At 36.7% G+C, this 16,934-nt stretch overlaps 1 protein-coding gene across 2 annotated transcripts; it reads left to right on the top strand.

The window, feature by feature from the left end:
- Positions 1-151: 151 nt before the first annotated feature.
- LOC116624107 (killer cell lectin-like receptor 2) lies at positions 152-15,986 on the top strand. Of its 2 annotated transcripts, XM_032391745.1 has the most exons (9): positions 152-409; positions 2,817-2,919; positions 4,728-4,844; positions 6,260-6,349; positions 7,252-7,464; positions 9,272-9,414; positions 11,273-11,379; positions 14,154-14,312; positions 15,905-15,986. In XM_032391745.1, exons 3-9 carry the CDS (start codon positions 4,730-4,732, stop codon positions 15,984-15,986), a joined length of 909 nt encoding a protein of 302 aa, XP_032247636.1. In that variant the 5' UTR covers positions 152-409; positions 2,817-2,919; positions 4,728-4,729. The 2 variants fall into 2 exon arrangements, with proteins under 2 accessions (XP_032247636.1, XP_032247637.1); XM_032391746.1 differs by lacking the exon at positions 15,905-15,986 and having other exon boundaries at positions 14,154-14,635.
- Positions 15,987-16,934: the final 948 nt, after the last annotated feature.

Below are 16,934 nucleotides of genomic sequence, written 5' to 3'. Positions count from 1 at the left end.
CCTTCTGTAACCCTCAGTTAGTTTCCCGGAGTCCAGAGTCTCTCATGGTTTGTCTCCCTCTCCGATTTCTTCCCATTCAGTTTTCCCTCCCTTCCCCTGTGGTCCTCTGTTCTATTTCTTATGTTCCACATGTAAGTGAAACCAATTCCTCTGAACTTGAATCACCTTGTTCAAGTGCACATGTGGGCATCACATCTCTTGTCTGTGCTGCAGTTACAATAAGGAACCAGACGGACGTGGTACTCAGCTTACAGAGTGGATGTAGAGAGGACAGACAACTATGGTGGTTTAAAACAGTGTTCTGCACCTGTCTAGCCTACATCATGAGAACTGACCACCTTTCACCGGCTCTGAGGATGTAAATCAAAACCGAATAAAGGCTCAGCATTACTAGTAACTGCATGGGACGGTAAGATGGTAATAACAAGATCCGAGGTCACAGAATGGAGGTGCAGTATGCTGCCACATGTTTCCAGCTCCTAAATATTAGGAATGTGCCCCTTGCCCTTGCCCACACCCTCTCTTCCAAGCATCTGCAGTCCAAACCTGACAGGTGAGGACAGAGAAACCAGCTCAGCCTGTCAGGATTTCTGCATTGCTGTCCTGGCTCTTCCACTGTTTATAGAACCTTGGGAGAGAGAGAGGAAAAAATGAATATGTATTTTGAAGTCTGAGAAATCCTATCTAGTGCTACTCTCACTGAATTCTTCCAAGCCTAAGAAGGGAGTGTTATTCTTATTGAACACATGAGGAAAAGGTCTTGAAGATTGGGAGTGACTTGTAGACATTTTTATATCTAGGGGAGGATTTGAACCTTGACCTCAAATAACAATGTTCAATATATAATGAGCCTGATTTTAAACATGGGTCAAGAATTAGCAATAATGTATCTTTTGGCAAGTCAGTTAACTTCTTAACATTAGTTTCCTCATCTGTAAAATGGGGGCAATATTAAATGGCTATCAGCCTTGGGAGGGTTTGATATGGTTATACATATAGTGGGTCTTTCAATAAATGACAGTGTCTCTCTCTGCCACCTCTTTGATCAACTTTAATACTTCTCCCACGCTTACTCCCTATGTTCTTTCAGCAGAGGTTGGTTTGTTTGTTTTTTTTTTTGTTTGTTTATTTATTTATTTATTTATTTATGGCTTTAGAATAGAGGGCTAGAATCTTTCTCTGTTTTGAGATTAACAAAGCCAATCCAGGATTGGCGTGAAGAGATGAAAATGCCCAGTAACCAGTATTCTTGAAGTGTCCAGACTCTCCCCATGAAACTTACATTATTGAATTAAAATAGTGTCTGGGGGGTATTTCAGCTGAGTGCTTGCACGTGATGACAGGTGGTGATCAGAGATTAAGGAGTGCTTTGGGGACAGAAGTGGGCCCGCTGAGGGCCAAAGAATAGCAACATAACCTAGATTGGTCCTAGTGGTCAGAACATTCAGTGGCTGTGTTTGTAAAGTAGTTTGGAGGAGAGGTGGGAGGCATGAACAACCTGAAGAATGGGAAATCCTTCTAAAGTACAATGGTTTCGTTGTGGCTGGAAGTTGGTAAGGAAAGAGAAGAATAAGTAAGGAACTTGGTCAGAGCCTGGTGAAGTAAGGGTGAGCTGTCTCTTCATGACCAATTTCTGTTTCTCATCCCGCCTCTCTCCTCTTCCTCCACACTCCATATTAACCATAATCATCTCCTTTGAAGAGCAACTTAAGTTGATTTCATAGAGCTGTATGTCAGAAGATTGACAAGGCCTGTATTAAATGAAAATGAACTTCAGTGAGGTTCGGGTAAGGTCTGGCTCATAGAAACAGTTATAGAAATGAATTTCTTTTAGCTGGAAGTTTGTAGTTCTTCATGAAGTAAGACTCATGCACAAAACTCAAGTAGAGGAATAATTCAACAGTATCTTTTGAAAAAATAAAATGTGAGCATTTTCACACACCTTGGTGGTATATAAATGGGAGCAGCTTCACTGGAAGGCATTGGGCAATATGTATCAAAGTTCTTTAATGTATTAACCCCCCTAATTTCATGTTTAAACATTTTTCCTAAGACAGCATTCAAATGTAAGGCCAAATATTTTTTGTACTAGCAATAAATTGGAAAACAACTCAAATGTCCAACAGTAGGGGATTGCCTAAATAAATTGTGGCATAATCTGTGTGGGTAATGACTATGTATGGATTTTAAAATCACATTTTAGATGAATATTTTTTAAGTAAGGAAACATTTATTAGAAAATAATAAATCAAAAAAATTATGTATGAATAATGCCAACTTTCATAGTAATCATAGTGTGTGGATAAGAAACAGGAAGAATATACACCAAAATTTTTGTAGTGGGATTATGGATGTTTTAAAATAATTTTTAAAATACATTTATCGATTGTACACATAAGTGGAAAAAAAATCTTTTTTTTCAGATAGCGGCATGTAAGAGAAAGTTTCTAAGAGACAGACTCTTTAAGAGTTAAAGAATTTAGTTATAATATTTCTTAGGTATATGTATACTTATGCACTTTAATCATTTGTTTTTGCTAGTAGTTTCTTTTAAATAGGCTAGTTTTTGTTGAAGATATTAGTTCTTATTTTTTCCAAAGCTGGGCTCGTTTATATTTTCAGTCCTCAAATAGTGATTTTGAACGTTATTTTGCAAAGAGTATGAAGTGGTTGGTTAGTTGAAATGGAGGAAGATGTACCTCAACATCAGCCTTTTCATATAATTTCCTTTCAGCACTTTGGCCAAGAGGAGGGGCAGTAAATTTCTGAGTGGGAGTACCATTCAGAGACAATCATTTCTGCCTTCTGTCTTACAGCCCCTCACGCACACAAGGGATCCAGGATCAAAAAGGCCAACTTCTTCCACCTCTTTTCTGGATCAGCTTTCTCTGCCTGCATCCCTGCATGGCATAGACACAGGTAACGTCTGCTTCTGTTCCCCCAGATCTTTGTTATCTGAGTGTCCTACTAGTGCCACTTAATAACGAAGAGATTCTGGGAGAAAAAGATTCTAGGAAGGTGGCATTTTATTATAAATGGCTTGGCGTAAATATGGGGATTGGTAGAAAAGCATTTTCTAATGATTACATTAGAACTGCATTAACTCTAAAGGATGTGAAAACTGTAGTGCAAAATTCATGGAAAGCTATTTTCTTTTTCTCGATACACTGCGACTTTTGCTTTGTGTCGAATGATGTAGATGTTACCCACCTTAAAGGATTGTGTAATAGAAAAGACTCCTCTTCCTTAGGAAATTAGGGAAAATGTGAATAAGTTTAGAAAATTTTGTAAATTAATAAAAAAATTTAAGGAGAATAGAGTTTCATGTGTAATTTGTTTTCCATATTTTCTGTTTCTTGGATATCATCTTTTCACACTGATTAATATCAGAATCAGGGTAGCTTTTAAAGATTTATTATTTAATAATTTTCTTTTTCTTTATTATATTTTTTTAAAAGATTTTATTTATTTATTTGACAGAGAGAGAGACAGTGAGAGAGGGAACACAAGCAGCGGGAGTGGGAAAGGGAGAAGCAGGCTTCCCGCCGAGCAGGGAGCCCGATGCGGGGCTTGATCCCAGGACCCTGAGATCATGACCTGAGCCGAAGGCAGTTGCTTAACCAACTGAGCCACCCAGGTGCCCCTAATAATTTCTTTTTATATTGATATCCATTAATAGACTGAATCCTTTATGGATATTAACTAATGACTGACTGTTGACAAATTTTATTTTCAGAGAGGCTTCTCTGGCAACATCACACACTAGAAAGTTATTTCTAAAATTCAAATATACATGGAATCATTTGGGATTAAAAATACAGGTGTATGGGTTCCACTGAGATTTTTATTCAGCATATCTTACATGGGCCACTGGAGTCTGGATTGTTGACCAATCTGCAATGTTAACCATTAATAATTCTTTTGCAGATGGTTTATGGGTTATACTTTGGGAAACATACTCTGGTAGAGTCTTGTTATATTTGAAAGAATGCAAGAACTTTTAAATACTTATATGTATAACTGAACATGTATATTAAGGCTTTTTAGGCCAAGATATATATATTTTTTCGGAATTTCAAACAGAATTTTCATTTTTTTGAATTGATAGTTTTTAAAGTGTCTCAGTGATTTATACTGGTGCCAGATTTGTCCAACATTTATATATGTATGTTCAGGGACACTTGGGTGGCTCAGTTGGTTAAGCATCTGCCTTAGGCTCAGGTCATGATCCTGGGGCCCTGGGATTGAGTCCCGTGTTGGGCTCCCTGCTCAGCAGGGAGCTTGCTTCTCCCTCTGCCTGAAGCTCCCCCTGCTTGTACTCTCTCTCTTTCTCTCTGACATATAAATGAATAAAATACATATATGTATGTTCAACATTTTGAGCTAAATTGGCTGGTTGCATAGGACCCAGCCTATTCAATCTATTGGGACATTTAAAAAAAAATTCTTTTGATATTTTCTAATAATCATGGCAGTAATCACTAGGAGTATAAATGAGTTTTACAGAAATATTGAAAGGTTTTCCATTTCTTATATAAATCAGGATCAGTCCACATGCTTTATGCGCTTGAAGGAGTTAAACACACATTCACTCATATAGATACACACACAAGCCTCTAGGTATGTCGCTGGTATGTTTCTACAGCCTGAGATTTGAATTTTTCTTTTGACAGAAATCATCCTGTTGTGAGGTTTTAATTTAAAGCATCTTTCCCTTCTTACTGTAGATATGAGTGATCAGCAAGTGATTTATTCCTCCCTGAGATTTCTTCAGTCTTCTTCAGAGTCACCAAATAGATTAAGGCCAGGTGGGACTCAAAGGCCTGGGAAAAATGATGGCAAAGGTATATATCTTAAGCATCTCTTATGGATTGTCAAACTTTGACATTTGAAAAAAGTTCCTGTTTGTCCTTTTGTTTTCAAATAGTAATAAGAAACCATGATGGTGTAGAGTAGCAGAGCAAAGCCTTGTTTTTTATTTTTATGTTTGTGAAAATGGAGAAATTAATGAATTCTTTAAAATTTGCAAAGCTAATAAAGTGTTTTTATTCAAATTTGGTCAAGAGGAATTTGTGAGGCCTTTAAAAGTAAAGGACAGATTAGAGTCTCAAGAAAACACTGAATTTCCTAGAGAAACAAAGGTCTTAGAGAATGCTTGAAAAATGGGAATATTTGTTAGAAACAATGTTTTTATTCAGACAAAAAGATATTTTAGGTGACTTAAATATTTATCCAACCTTAATTGGTAATGAAGAAACAGAAGATTAGTCAAAAGGAGCGTTCACTTTTTTCTGTTCTTTCCGTCCTCACTCTCTACCTTCAAATATTGTCACAAACTCTAAAGTGAGATTAACTTTTATTGTTTTAATTTAGTGACAATCAGAGATACAATTTTCAGACCCAGGACCTCAAAAGTAGGAGGATAAATATTGTCTAAGGAAAAATAGGATTGATGAAAAAGAAGGGAAAGTTGATTTGTAGAAACTCTTTTAAGGATGGACCCCAATCACATTTCCAGCCTCATAATATCCACTATTGGCTACCAATTCCTCAAGAATACTGACTGCTTTTTCCTTCCTCTTCATGATTAGTTGTGATCACAGGAAGGAGTATACACATCTGTGTGGACTCTTATAAAAGTGTATTATATCTATTGCCGTCTGTGCTTTTTAAAAAAACTTTGTTGAATTTTTTTTTAAAGATTTTTTAAATTATTTATTTATTTACTTGAGAGAGAGAGAATGAGAGACAGAGAGCATGAGAGGGAGGAGGGTCAGAGGGAGAAGCAGACTCCCTGCCAAGCAGGGAGCCCGATGCGGGACTCGATCCTGGGACTCCAGGATCATGACCTGAGCCGAAGGCAGTCGCTTAACCAACTGAGCCACCCAGGCGCCCTAAAAACTTTGTTGAATTTTTTAATTGAATTATAATTGATGCACAATGTACATGAGTTTCAGGTGTACAACATAGTGATTGGACAAATCTGTACATTAGGCCATCTGTGCTTTAGTAGGGAAAGTGCTTTTAAAATCCTAGAGGACTGTTCTTGTGTGTAGGATTTCTACAGTGGGTGTATATCAGTCAGAAATATGAGACTTTAAAACTGTAATTACTAGGTCATAAATTTAAATCAATTTGTATGATATATTTTTGTAAAATTTTTAGAGAAGGTTATCTCTGTTTCAAATGGTATCCCAGGTTAAGGTTAGCAGTGAGCAAGGCTTTGTCCCTGATGATTATCTTTCTTCCTTATATAAAGGGTTTTCAGTGACCTGGCATCTCATTGCAGTGATTCTTGGGATCTTGTGTTTACTACTATTGGTGACAGTCGCACTATTGGGGACAAAGAGTGAGTAATTAAAATACAACTTTCAAGTCTGAGTAATAGCAGTGACCACTATTTGCACAGATACTAACTGTTCCCTGGCTATCATGATGGAATGTCCCAGACATGTCACAGTGTCATTTTCATTTTATTCACCTATTCCAATGACTCTGTAGGTTAATGAACTGTCTCATTCTGTAGAATACATAATAGCATTCATTCAGATACAGGACTTAGTCATATAATGTCTTCTGAGTTTAGATCATTGTAAATATTAGATACACATTCTTTGAGAAACAACTGTTCACAAGAAATTATGACTTTCTCTTGATTTTTTTTCCAAGTCTGTGGTGATAGAGTTTAATAAAAAGATTGATTCTGTACGTGTACCTTAGATGATCTTGAATTCAACTCTTATCTTTTATTTGAATTTCTTGACATCTTTAGAGAAAATCACTAACGTGCCACTCAAATAAATGTACTTATTTACATCTTCCTCCCTTTTCTATTTGATCACCTTCAGTAACAATGATGGTATTTCTTCATGTTTCCTAGTGCAGATTTTCATATATAGAAAATGTGTTGCTAAGTGTTGATTGACTGGTTTTTACTCTGGGACCTATTTATAAATGATAGGCTAATTGTTAAAAAGAAACTGAACTGAATGGTAAGATGTTACTATTATAATTTTATTCAGATATCTTCTTTTATTTATTCTACACATAAGTTGCTAATAGTGTGAAGTTTGAAGTTTCCATTTCTACGGTCGGTTTATTGAGGTGTTACTTTCTAAATGTCACATTAACCATTTAAAGTAATGAAAGGGGTTGGGGTTGGTTGTCAAAGTGAGACTTTTTCTTTTGTCTTGAATTTTAACATTCAAGTATATGAGTACCCTTGTATTATATCTATGCTATTAATTTTAGTTTTTCAGTATATTCAAGAAAACCATCAGCTGGGGGAAATGATAGGAAACCTGACTCGAGAGCACCACATTTTGCAAAATGACAGCTACTTAAAGGAGCGACTTTTGACAAATATGACTTTAGAATATAACATTCTCAAAAATGAATCGCTTCAGCAGAAAAAGGAACAGGATTTACTGTTTGCAGATAGGAGATGTCAGAAAGAAAATGAAGGTATGAAGGGCATCTTGAATGGAAGATTGCATGATTTGCCTTTATTTCTTCCCCTTCCAGAAGCTTTGAGGCCTGATAGGCAGGCTGATGGTATATGCTAGTGATCTAGGTCTACTAGACACCTTTTTATTTGTACCTCAAGATGCAATATGAGTGTTTGGGTTTGCCTACATCAAATGTGAGACTGAGACCCCAGGAGCCGTGTTGGGATTAACAGAGCTCTGTATCTACCCAAACTCAATGGCAGTTCTTGCATTCTGACTGCTTCAGGGAGGTGAAATAGTGTGTCAGCTTCCCTGAAAACGTGGATCCTTTTGGACCTGTGGGCAAATTAGACACTCCACTTTGTGGCTGACATGAAATATGGAGGCTATTAGTAAAAATATACTTAGGTTAAATGGGCACAAGGCCTTTTATTTGGGTGCTCTTGTAAAGGTAATTATGTTGTATGTGTTTCCATTGTGCCTTGACCTCAGGTGTTTGGTCTCTAGACACTCTCTGCGGGCTCTGCACTACTTCTGCAGAGTTTGCTGAAGTGTTGATGTTTGTATAACTCTGTGTGATAATACCCTTTAAAACATCCAAGAGATAAGGATATTAAATCCCGTACAATAAACTCCGTTGTCATGCAAATGGATGGGACGAATTAACCTAGTTAATCAATAAGTGATAAAATATTTGTTTAGGATTTGGAATTTATAAAACAATTTTGCATATTTAATATCATTTAGATATGGTACCAGGAATTTATCCTCTCTGCTATTAAAGAATCAATATGTGCTATGGTGAGCGCTGTGAATCGTGTAAGACTGATGAATCACAGACCTGTTCCCCTGAAACAAATAATACATTATATGTTAATAAAAATAAATTAATAAAAAAAAAATCAATAGTATTTTAAAAATTGGGTACATTATAAGATATATGAGGAAAAGAAGAAATTCTAAAGAATCGTGTTTCTTTTATTTAGAAGGCATTCCAGAATCTTTTTAAAAAATTACTTTTATTATTTAAAAAATAGCTTTAGGTATTATGAATACGCAAAAAATGCACATATTTAATGTATATAATTTGACAAGTTTGGACATATGCATGTGTCTGTAAAATCATCCACAATTAGGGTAGTAGACATATCCATTACCTCCAAAAGCTTTCCCTTGTCACTTTTTCTTTGGGGGGTGGTTAAGAACACTTAACACAAGATCTACCCTTTTTACAAGTTTTTAAATGCACAATTCAGTATTGTTAACCATAGGTACTCTATTGTACAGCAGATCTTTAGAGCTTACTCATTTTGCATAACTGAAGCTATATACCCATTGAACAAAAGCTCCTCATTTTCACCTCCCCCAGCCATGGCAACCACCTTCCACTTTCTGTTTTTCTGAGTCGACTATTTTTTGTATCTCATATAACTGGAATCGCGTAGTATTTGTCCTTCTGTGAATGTCTTATTTCACTTAGCTTAATATCCTCAAGGTAATTGTATGTATGTATGTAATCCATGCTGTTACATATGACAGGATTTCCTTCTTTTTAAGGATGAATAGTATTCTATTGTATGTATATACCACATTTTCTTTATCCATTCATCTATGGATGGATACATGGGTTGTTTCCATGTCTTGGTTGTTGTGAATAATGCTGCAATGAATATAAGAGATATCTTTTGGCATTCCAGAATCTTGATGAACCTAATATTATCATTATTGATAGCTATTAAGATTTTATTTAATTATGGAGGGCTGGTAAGTATATTGCTCTGTTTAACAGAATACCAGATAATGTTTCACCTCATATGTTGTAGGCAAACTCTATGAAAACCGCTGGTCCTGTTGTGGAATAAAGTGTTATTATTTTATTCCTGCAAGTAAAAACTGGAACGGATGTAAACAGACTTGCCAGAGTTATAATTCATCTCTTTTGAAGATAAATGATGAAGATGAACTGGTATCATGGACTGTTACATTCACTTTTATTTTCCCAACTGTCTCTCATGCTTGGAGTGATGTTGAGGATATTGAGATGTTGAGGATATTGAGGATATTGAGCGATGTTGAGATACTGAGGACAGGGGGAGGCCAGAAAGAGGGACCTTCAGTTATTCTCTGTATTGTGTCTGTTGAGTGAGCAAAAATTGTGTGGGTAAGAAAGGTAAGGGTTCTGGAAAACCCTGCCTACTGATAGGCATATATGATCTTGCTACTTTCTTTTTTTTTTTTTTTTTAAAGATTTTATTTATTTATTTGAGAGAGAGAATGAGATAGAGAGAGCATGAGAGGTGGGAGGGTCAGAGGGAGAAGCAGACTCCCTGCTGAACAGGGAGCCCGATGCGGGACTCGATCCCGGAACTCCAGGATCATGACCTGAGCCGAAGGCAGTCGCCCAACCAACTGAGCCACCCAGGCGCCCTGATCTTGCTACTTTCTAAACATTCAGTATATATTATTTATCATGATGACCATTATTGTTTCCAAAATGGAAACCCCCTTCAAGATTCAGTTTGGGTTTTTGCATTCATTTCCTTTTGTAAGGTGTGTGCAGAACAGCTCACTGAGAAGCATGCCTCTCCTTCGATGGAGCCCTTAACCCTTTGGTATTTGCAGCCTGGAAGCAGTGGTTATTTATCCTTGCAAGGTGGCAACTAAGAACCTGGAGGAACCTAATCCAGTAGGTGCTATTAGGAATCCAGGAGCCAGATTGCCTGGTATCAGGCAAATCTGCTTCTGCTACCTATTATTTGTGTGACCTTGGGTGAATTACTCAACCTCTGGATCTCAGTTTTTCCACCTGCAAAAAGGAGATAATAATGAGGAATATAAAAGTGATAACAGTTTTATAGGTTAGCCTCATGGTGATTTTCATGGCATCTGTAGGTAACATTTTCTTGATCAGTATTCTAATATATTGTATAATGATGTATATCTTTTAAAAGGAATTGTAAAAAGAGAAAATAAAGTGACAACAATATCAAAATTATCTTTTAATTTATTACTAGTAAAAATTATCCACACACACAAAATATTTTTTACAGAGAAGTATTTTCAAAGATCAGCCTAAAACCTCTATTTATCCCTTAGGAAAACAACATAACATTTATATGCAAATCTAATAGATGTTTTAAGTCACAACATAAAAGAGTTTATGATATCAAGTCATAAAATGTTTGTTGCAGTAAAACTCACTTAAATTTAAACCTATATTTTGAAATACATTCAGCCATTTAATCAGACATTACGTAAAATGTCACTTTGCTATATTACATTTTTTGACATAGTAAATATTTCCAAATACTGCCCATTTTCCCTTCACCCCTTCCAACTACTAAACTACAGCAAGCCTTTCTCTTATGAGGCTGAGGGTTTTGATGCACAACTTTGCACATATAGTTGTTATTTTAATAAATTTGTTATGAAGATTCCTTTTTTCATTTAATAATAAGTAATGATCACTTTCTACACCATTAAATATTTTTCTGGAGCATGATTTTGAGTAGTTTTATAGTGACATACATTATTTAACAAGTCTAGTGTTAGATATTTAGATTTAAATTTTTTTCGTGTTTAAATAATCCATGAGAGTGGCAGGAATTTTTAACATTAAGTAAATAATCTTTGAGGTAGAACTTACTTTGGAAAATAAAAGCATGAGGATGGAGAGGAGGGAGGGTTTTCCAGGAATAGAGATGAAGCATGGTGTGGTGTGTAGCAGAGTATTGTCCATAGAAACAGCTGGGACCTTCACCTTCCTCCTTTTCATTAATCTAACAGATGGGGCTAGTCACATGATATGTTTTGTTTCCTTACAGGCCTTTATTCAACCCCAAACTTATAGGAATAACTACTGGATTGGATTATCATATGATGATAGAGAACAAAAATGGAAATGGATTGACACTGGTCCACCTTTTGGGATGTAAGTCTCTGGAATGCATTCAAGCTCCAACATTGGTGTTGGGGTTGGGAGGACTGTATCTAAAAAGAATCTTCTCTTATTTCATGTGGTTTTCACACAGAGGTCATTGGTAAGAATAAGTAGAATGATGAAGAACATGTTTTAGGAAGTATAATTAAAAAGAAAGAGAAATGTCATACAGATTATTAACAAAATTTTGATGCTAAACACATGCTCAGAAGTATGCATTATGAGGTACCCAAAACAAATGCAAATCATAAAGTGATATGAAGGAATTGGACCATCCTGAATCAGCTATAGTGATCCCTCCCACAATCACAAGTTAAGTATTTGGAGGATCCCCAAAGTTCATTTGAAACTTCTTTATAGATGGTCCCTGACTAACAATGGTTTGACTTACAATTTTTCTACTTTACAATGGTGTGAAAGCAATATGCATTCAGTAGAAACTGTACTTTGAATTTTTAATTTGATCTTTCCCGGGGCTGGTGATGTGCAGTGTGATCTTCTGTTGTGATGCTGGGTGGAGGCAGCTGGAGCTCCCAGTGATCCTCCTGATTGATCACAAGGGTCAACAACCCAGTAGACTTAACAACCATCCAATACCCATACAACCGTTCTGGTTTTCACTTTCAGTGTAGTATTCAATAAATCACATGAGATACTCAACACGTTATTATAAAATGGGCTTTGTGTTAGATGATTTTGCCTAACCATAGGCTAACATAAGTGTTCTGATCATATTTAAGGTACACTAGGCTAAGCTAGTAGGGTGGGTGTATTACATGCATTTTTGACTTTTGGTATTTTCCATTTGTGTTGGGTTTATCAGGACATAACACCATCATACAATCTGTATATTATTAGTTTATATTATTTATAAATATAAATATAAGTGAGTATACACACACACGCACACATACATATGCCTTCACTATGGTTTTTTTGGGGGGGTTGTTTGTTTCTTTGTTTATCACTGTACCCAGTGTGGGGCTCAAACTCATGTCCTTGAGATCAAGAGTCACAAGCTCTTCCAACTGAGCCATCCAGGCATCCCCATAGTTTTATTTTGAAGTGCAGTATTTTGTAAACTCTTGGGTTTCCATTTAGTTATAATTTTCTGTTAAACTGTTCAATAATTTTTTAAAAATCTTAACTTTTATACCTTTTATTTCTAGGGATTCTGGTTTAAGTTTTTAAATCTTGCTAGTTACTCACTTCTTCAAGCTGTCTTTTATTTCTCGAAAGATGTCAAACATACTTATTTTATATTTGGTGTCTGATAATTCTAATATTTGAAGTTTTGTGGGTCTACTCTATAGTTTCTGCTGGCTTTTGTTCATGGTGTCATTTTCCGTGTAGTGTTTTTTTCCGTTTTGAGCTGCCGTGGAAATTATTTGAGGACTGAGATGAAGGTGGCTGCAAACTTAAAGGAGATGGCGTGCAGGAAATTACCTCGATGCAGCCATAGCCTGGGAGTTCACTTCCAGGCAAACACTCAGAGGCACAGAACAGAAAGGCTCATGGGCCAAATTAAGATGCTCAAATTGTATTTAGTTAATTAAGTCAATTTGGAACAAATAGCCCAATGCAAGGGGAAAGAAATGGGATAGCTTATCACAATGGGATGGGATAGGATCAGTTATCACATTCAGGATAAGGTGCAAGTGGGTAAAAGGTTACCTGAATCCTGGGTTACATAATCTTCAGATGGCCTGACTCTTCTGCATCCCCCTTTCCTGATAGTGGCGTGGTTTCTAGGATATCACTTGAGTTTGGAGTAAGGGGGCCCAACAAACAGAAGGCTCTGTGGCCAGCATACGCATTTTCTCTAGTGGGGAGATGTGGGAGCATGTAAGCCCGGGGACAGCTGCAGCTTTCCAGGGATCCTGATGAGCAGCTATGGATTTTATTTGAGTTTGTTAGGCAGAGGGCCAGTATGAGTGTCAGCAGTAGGAGGTGAATTTAAGACCTCATGGATGTAAGTGTCTATGTGCATAATGTATATTTTGAGTGAGACGTGTAGTGCTACTTGGTTCCTTCTTCCTTGCCTCTGTTCAGCAGGCACACGCGGTACTTACAGTGTCTGTACCGGACGCGTCTCAAAGGTTACTAACTTCCTCATCCTACTTATTGAACACATCTCCTGCTTTCTGCCCATGCCTCCCAAGCTACTTAGTTTCATTTATCTTCCTTTTTGTTTTTTTTTTTTCCTGTAGGGGATTTGGATATTCAAATAATATTCAAATACAAATTGCATGAGGGATAATTGGTAATTTTGGATTCTTAGGTGGGATTATTCATTTTTTCTTCTGTTTAAGTCCAAGGTTGAAGACTTTTCAAGGGGAGTTTACATTGAAGATACATCTTCAGGGTCTCAACTCTTTGTAGGTTTTCTTCCATATGGAAACTTGAGTGGAATTCATATTTAATCTACTGTATCAATTAAAGGAAAAAATGACTTCAGTCCTTCACTTACCCTTCTGGGTTCCCACCTTTACTTAACCTCAGCCTGAGCCTGAATTTGCTTCTTGCCAGCTCATAAATTTATTCGAGAAGGTTTTAATTTTTTTTTAAGATTTTACTTATGAGATAGAGCAAGAGCGAATGAGAGAGAGAGAGATAGAAGCAGGCTCTCCACTGAGTAGGGAACCCGATGTGGGACTCGATCCCTAGACTCTGGGATCATGACCTGAGCTGAAGGCAGATACTTAACTGACTGAGCCACCCAGACATCCCTAAACAGTTGACCATGTGTGTTTTCTATTCTACAGTAACTATACATTCATGAGTTCTTCTGGAAGGGGACAATGTGCATTTTTAACCCCAACAAGAATAACAACTATTGAGTGCTCTAAGACCTACAATTGTATCTGTGAGGAGAGAATTGATGATGTTTTCTCTGCCCGCTTCAATATATACAAGAAGAAAAGGTGCAATGGAACCTGATATTTGTTTGTTTGTTTGTTCCTGTGATAATTTGTGAATACTTAACAAACTAATGTTTTTGCTACTAGGAGTTACTTTACTGTGGAAACAGAGATGAGTGGGAAAAGGAAGGAAATGTTCTTTTGGACTATGATTTAAGAGATCAGATGCCATCTGTCTTCTTGAGAAAGAGTGCATGCTTTTGTCTTTGGAGAGAAGTTTCCCTTTTCTTTAATGGTCCTGAGAAATTCCCTTTCTCTTTCCCTGACCCACCCATAGAACCAATTAGACAACTCTGATAGCCTGGTCTTTTCCTTATTAGTAGGAGAAATGGGATAAATCATTTCAGTAGCCTCTGGGTTTGAGAGGTGGCAAAAGTAAGAACTAAAAAATAGTTATTTTGCCTCCCCTCCCCCCATCTAGATAATCACCTTTCATTAAAATGGTTTTACTTTGCTATAATTTCATACTTCCTCATAGTTGAAAAAATTGTATAAAAACTCTCCTGTAACCTTTGCACGTAGTTACCATTTGTTCATATTTTGTTCTACCTGTGCTTTACAGTTCTCCTCTCTCTCTCCCCTACTCCCTTGCTGTTCTAATTGATAATAAATTGGGGACCTTATGTCCCTTTGTCTAAATATTTTATAAGAACAAGTACTTTGTCTTGTATAACCATAGTAATATTATAAAAATCAGGATATTTAGCATTGATAGAGTACTGTGATTTCATCCATAACCCATATTCAAATTTTGTCAGCTGTCCTGATAATATCAGCATAGGTATTTTTCCTGCACATGTGGGATCATGTGATACATCTAGTTGTGATGTCACTTTAGTCTCTTTTAATCTCGGAGAATTCCTCAGGTTTCTTGGTCTTCTTGACCTTGACATTTTGTTTTATTGTTCTTTATAAGATTTTATTTATTTATTTAGAGAGAAAAAGTGTGAGCGGTGGGAGGGGCAGAGGGAGAGGAGAGAGAGAATCTCAAGCAGACTCCATGCTGAGCTCAGAACCCTATCCAGGGCTTCATCTTGGGGCTCTGAGCCAAAACCAAGAGTTGGTCACTTAATGGACTGAGCCACCCAGGCGCCCCTTGACCTTGACATTTTAAAAATCAACTTTATCTGGTTATTCTTTCATGCAATAAAGTGCAGCCATTTTAAGTCATGAGGTCAGTGGGTTTTTAGCAAATGTATACATTTCTTAAACACCATCAGGTCAAGATATAGAACAATTCTATTGCCTGCAAAAGCTCCTTTCTTCCCCCTCACTACCCACCTGGTCCCAGACAACCAGTGTTACACTTTCTGTCACTATGAATTAGTTTTGCCTCTTCTAGAATTTCATAATCATGTACTTTTTTGTATCTGACTTCTTTTGCTCAGTGTGTTTTTGAAATCCATGTTCTTTCATGTATCAGTAATTCATTCCTGAACTACTTTTCCTGAAAAGTAATAATATTGAGCAACTTCTTGTGTATTTATTGGCCATTTGTGTATCTTCTTTTCAGAAGTGTCTGTTTAGTTTTTTGCCTATTGAAGTGTCCATTCAATCTTTTTTTATTTTTAAAAAAGATTTTATTTCTTTGACAGAGAGAGAGCGCAAGAGAGCACAAGCAGGGGGAGCGGCAGAAGCAGGCTCCCCGCCGAGCAGAGAGACCGACACAGGGCTTGATCCCAGGACCCCAGGACCCCAGGATCCCGGGACCCCGGGATCCTACCTGAGCTGAGGGCAGATGCCTAACCAACTGAGCCACCCAGGCACCCCTGTTCAGTCTTTTCTTAAGTTGTAAGTGTTCTCAAATAAATAAATAAAATCTTTTAAAAAAAATATAGAAAGGTTTACTTCTTTTCCTTCATTTTTTTCTCTTGCTTTATTGTACTGCTTAGGACCTCTGGTACAGTGTTGAAGAGAGTGGTGATAGGAGTCATGCTTGTTTTGTTCCCCATGTTACAAAAAAAAAGGTATTTAGTTTTTCACTCTTATATGTCAGGTCTGCTGCAGGTTTTTGGAGATCCTCTTTATCGTGTTGAGGAAATTCCCTTCTATTCCTGTTGATTGAGACTTTTACCATGAAGGGAAATTGAATTTTGTTATATAAATTTTTATATCTCTTGAGATGTTTATATAGATATTCTCTTATATTCATAATATGATAGATGGCATTATGGTTTTTCAATGTTAAACAAAACTTGCACTTCTTGGGTAATTCCCATGTGGTCATATTGTATTTATTATCATTTTTTATATATTGGTAGATTTGCTTGGGTAATATTTTCTTAAAAATTGTGTACTAATATTCATGATGGATATTGGTGTGTTATTTTATTTATTTATTTATTTATTTATGTTTACAAAAAGATTTATTTATTTAAGAGAGAGAGCATGTGTGAGCCAGGGGAGAGGTAAAGGGAGAGGATAATGGACAGAGCAGATTCCCTGCTGAGCCAGCAGCCCAAGGCAGGGCTCCATCTCATGACCCTGAGATCATGTCCTGAGCTGAAATCATGAGTTGGATGCTTAACCAACTGAGCCACCCAGGTGCCCCTAATTTGTTTAAATATCTTTTTCTGTTTATGGTATTGGAGAAATACTGGCCTTATGTATTCATTTGGGATGTTT

This window comes from Phoca vitulina, unplaced genomic scaffold, assembly GCF_004348235.1.
Source record: "Phoca vitulina isolate PV1807 unplaced genomic scaffold, GSC_HSeal_1.0 scaffold64, whole genome shotgun sequence".
NCBI classification, from domain to species: Eukaryota; Metazoa; Chordata; class Mammalia; order Carnivora; family Phocidae; genus Phoca; species Phoca vitulina.
The sequence above is the reverse complement of the archived record's forward strand: the minus strand, read 5'-3'. Positions and strand labels throughout refer to the sequence as shown.

What these genes read in the sequence shown, in the direction of transcription:
- LOC116624107 (XM_032391745.1), top strand. Translation starts at nt 4,730, where the DNA reads ATGAGTGATCAGCAAGTGATTTATTCCTCCCTGAGATTTCTTCAGTCT. An exon ending in TGGGAAAAATGATGGCAAAG is followed by an intron (nt 4,845 to 6,259) that starts GTATATATCTTA and finishes CCTTATATAAAG; the next exon opens with GGTTTTCAGTGACCTGGCAT. An exon ending in AATATATACAAGAAGAAAAG is followed by an intron (nt 14,313 to 15,904) that starts GTGCAATGGAAC and finishes TTTCTTTGACAG; the next exon opens with AGAGAGAGCGCAAGAGAGCA.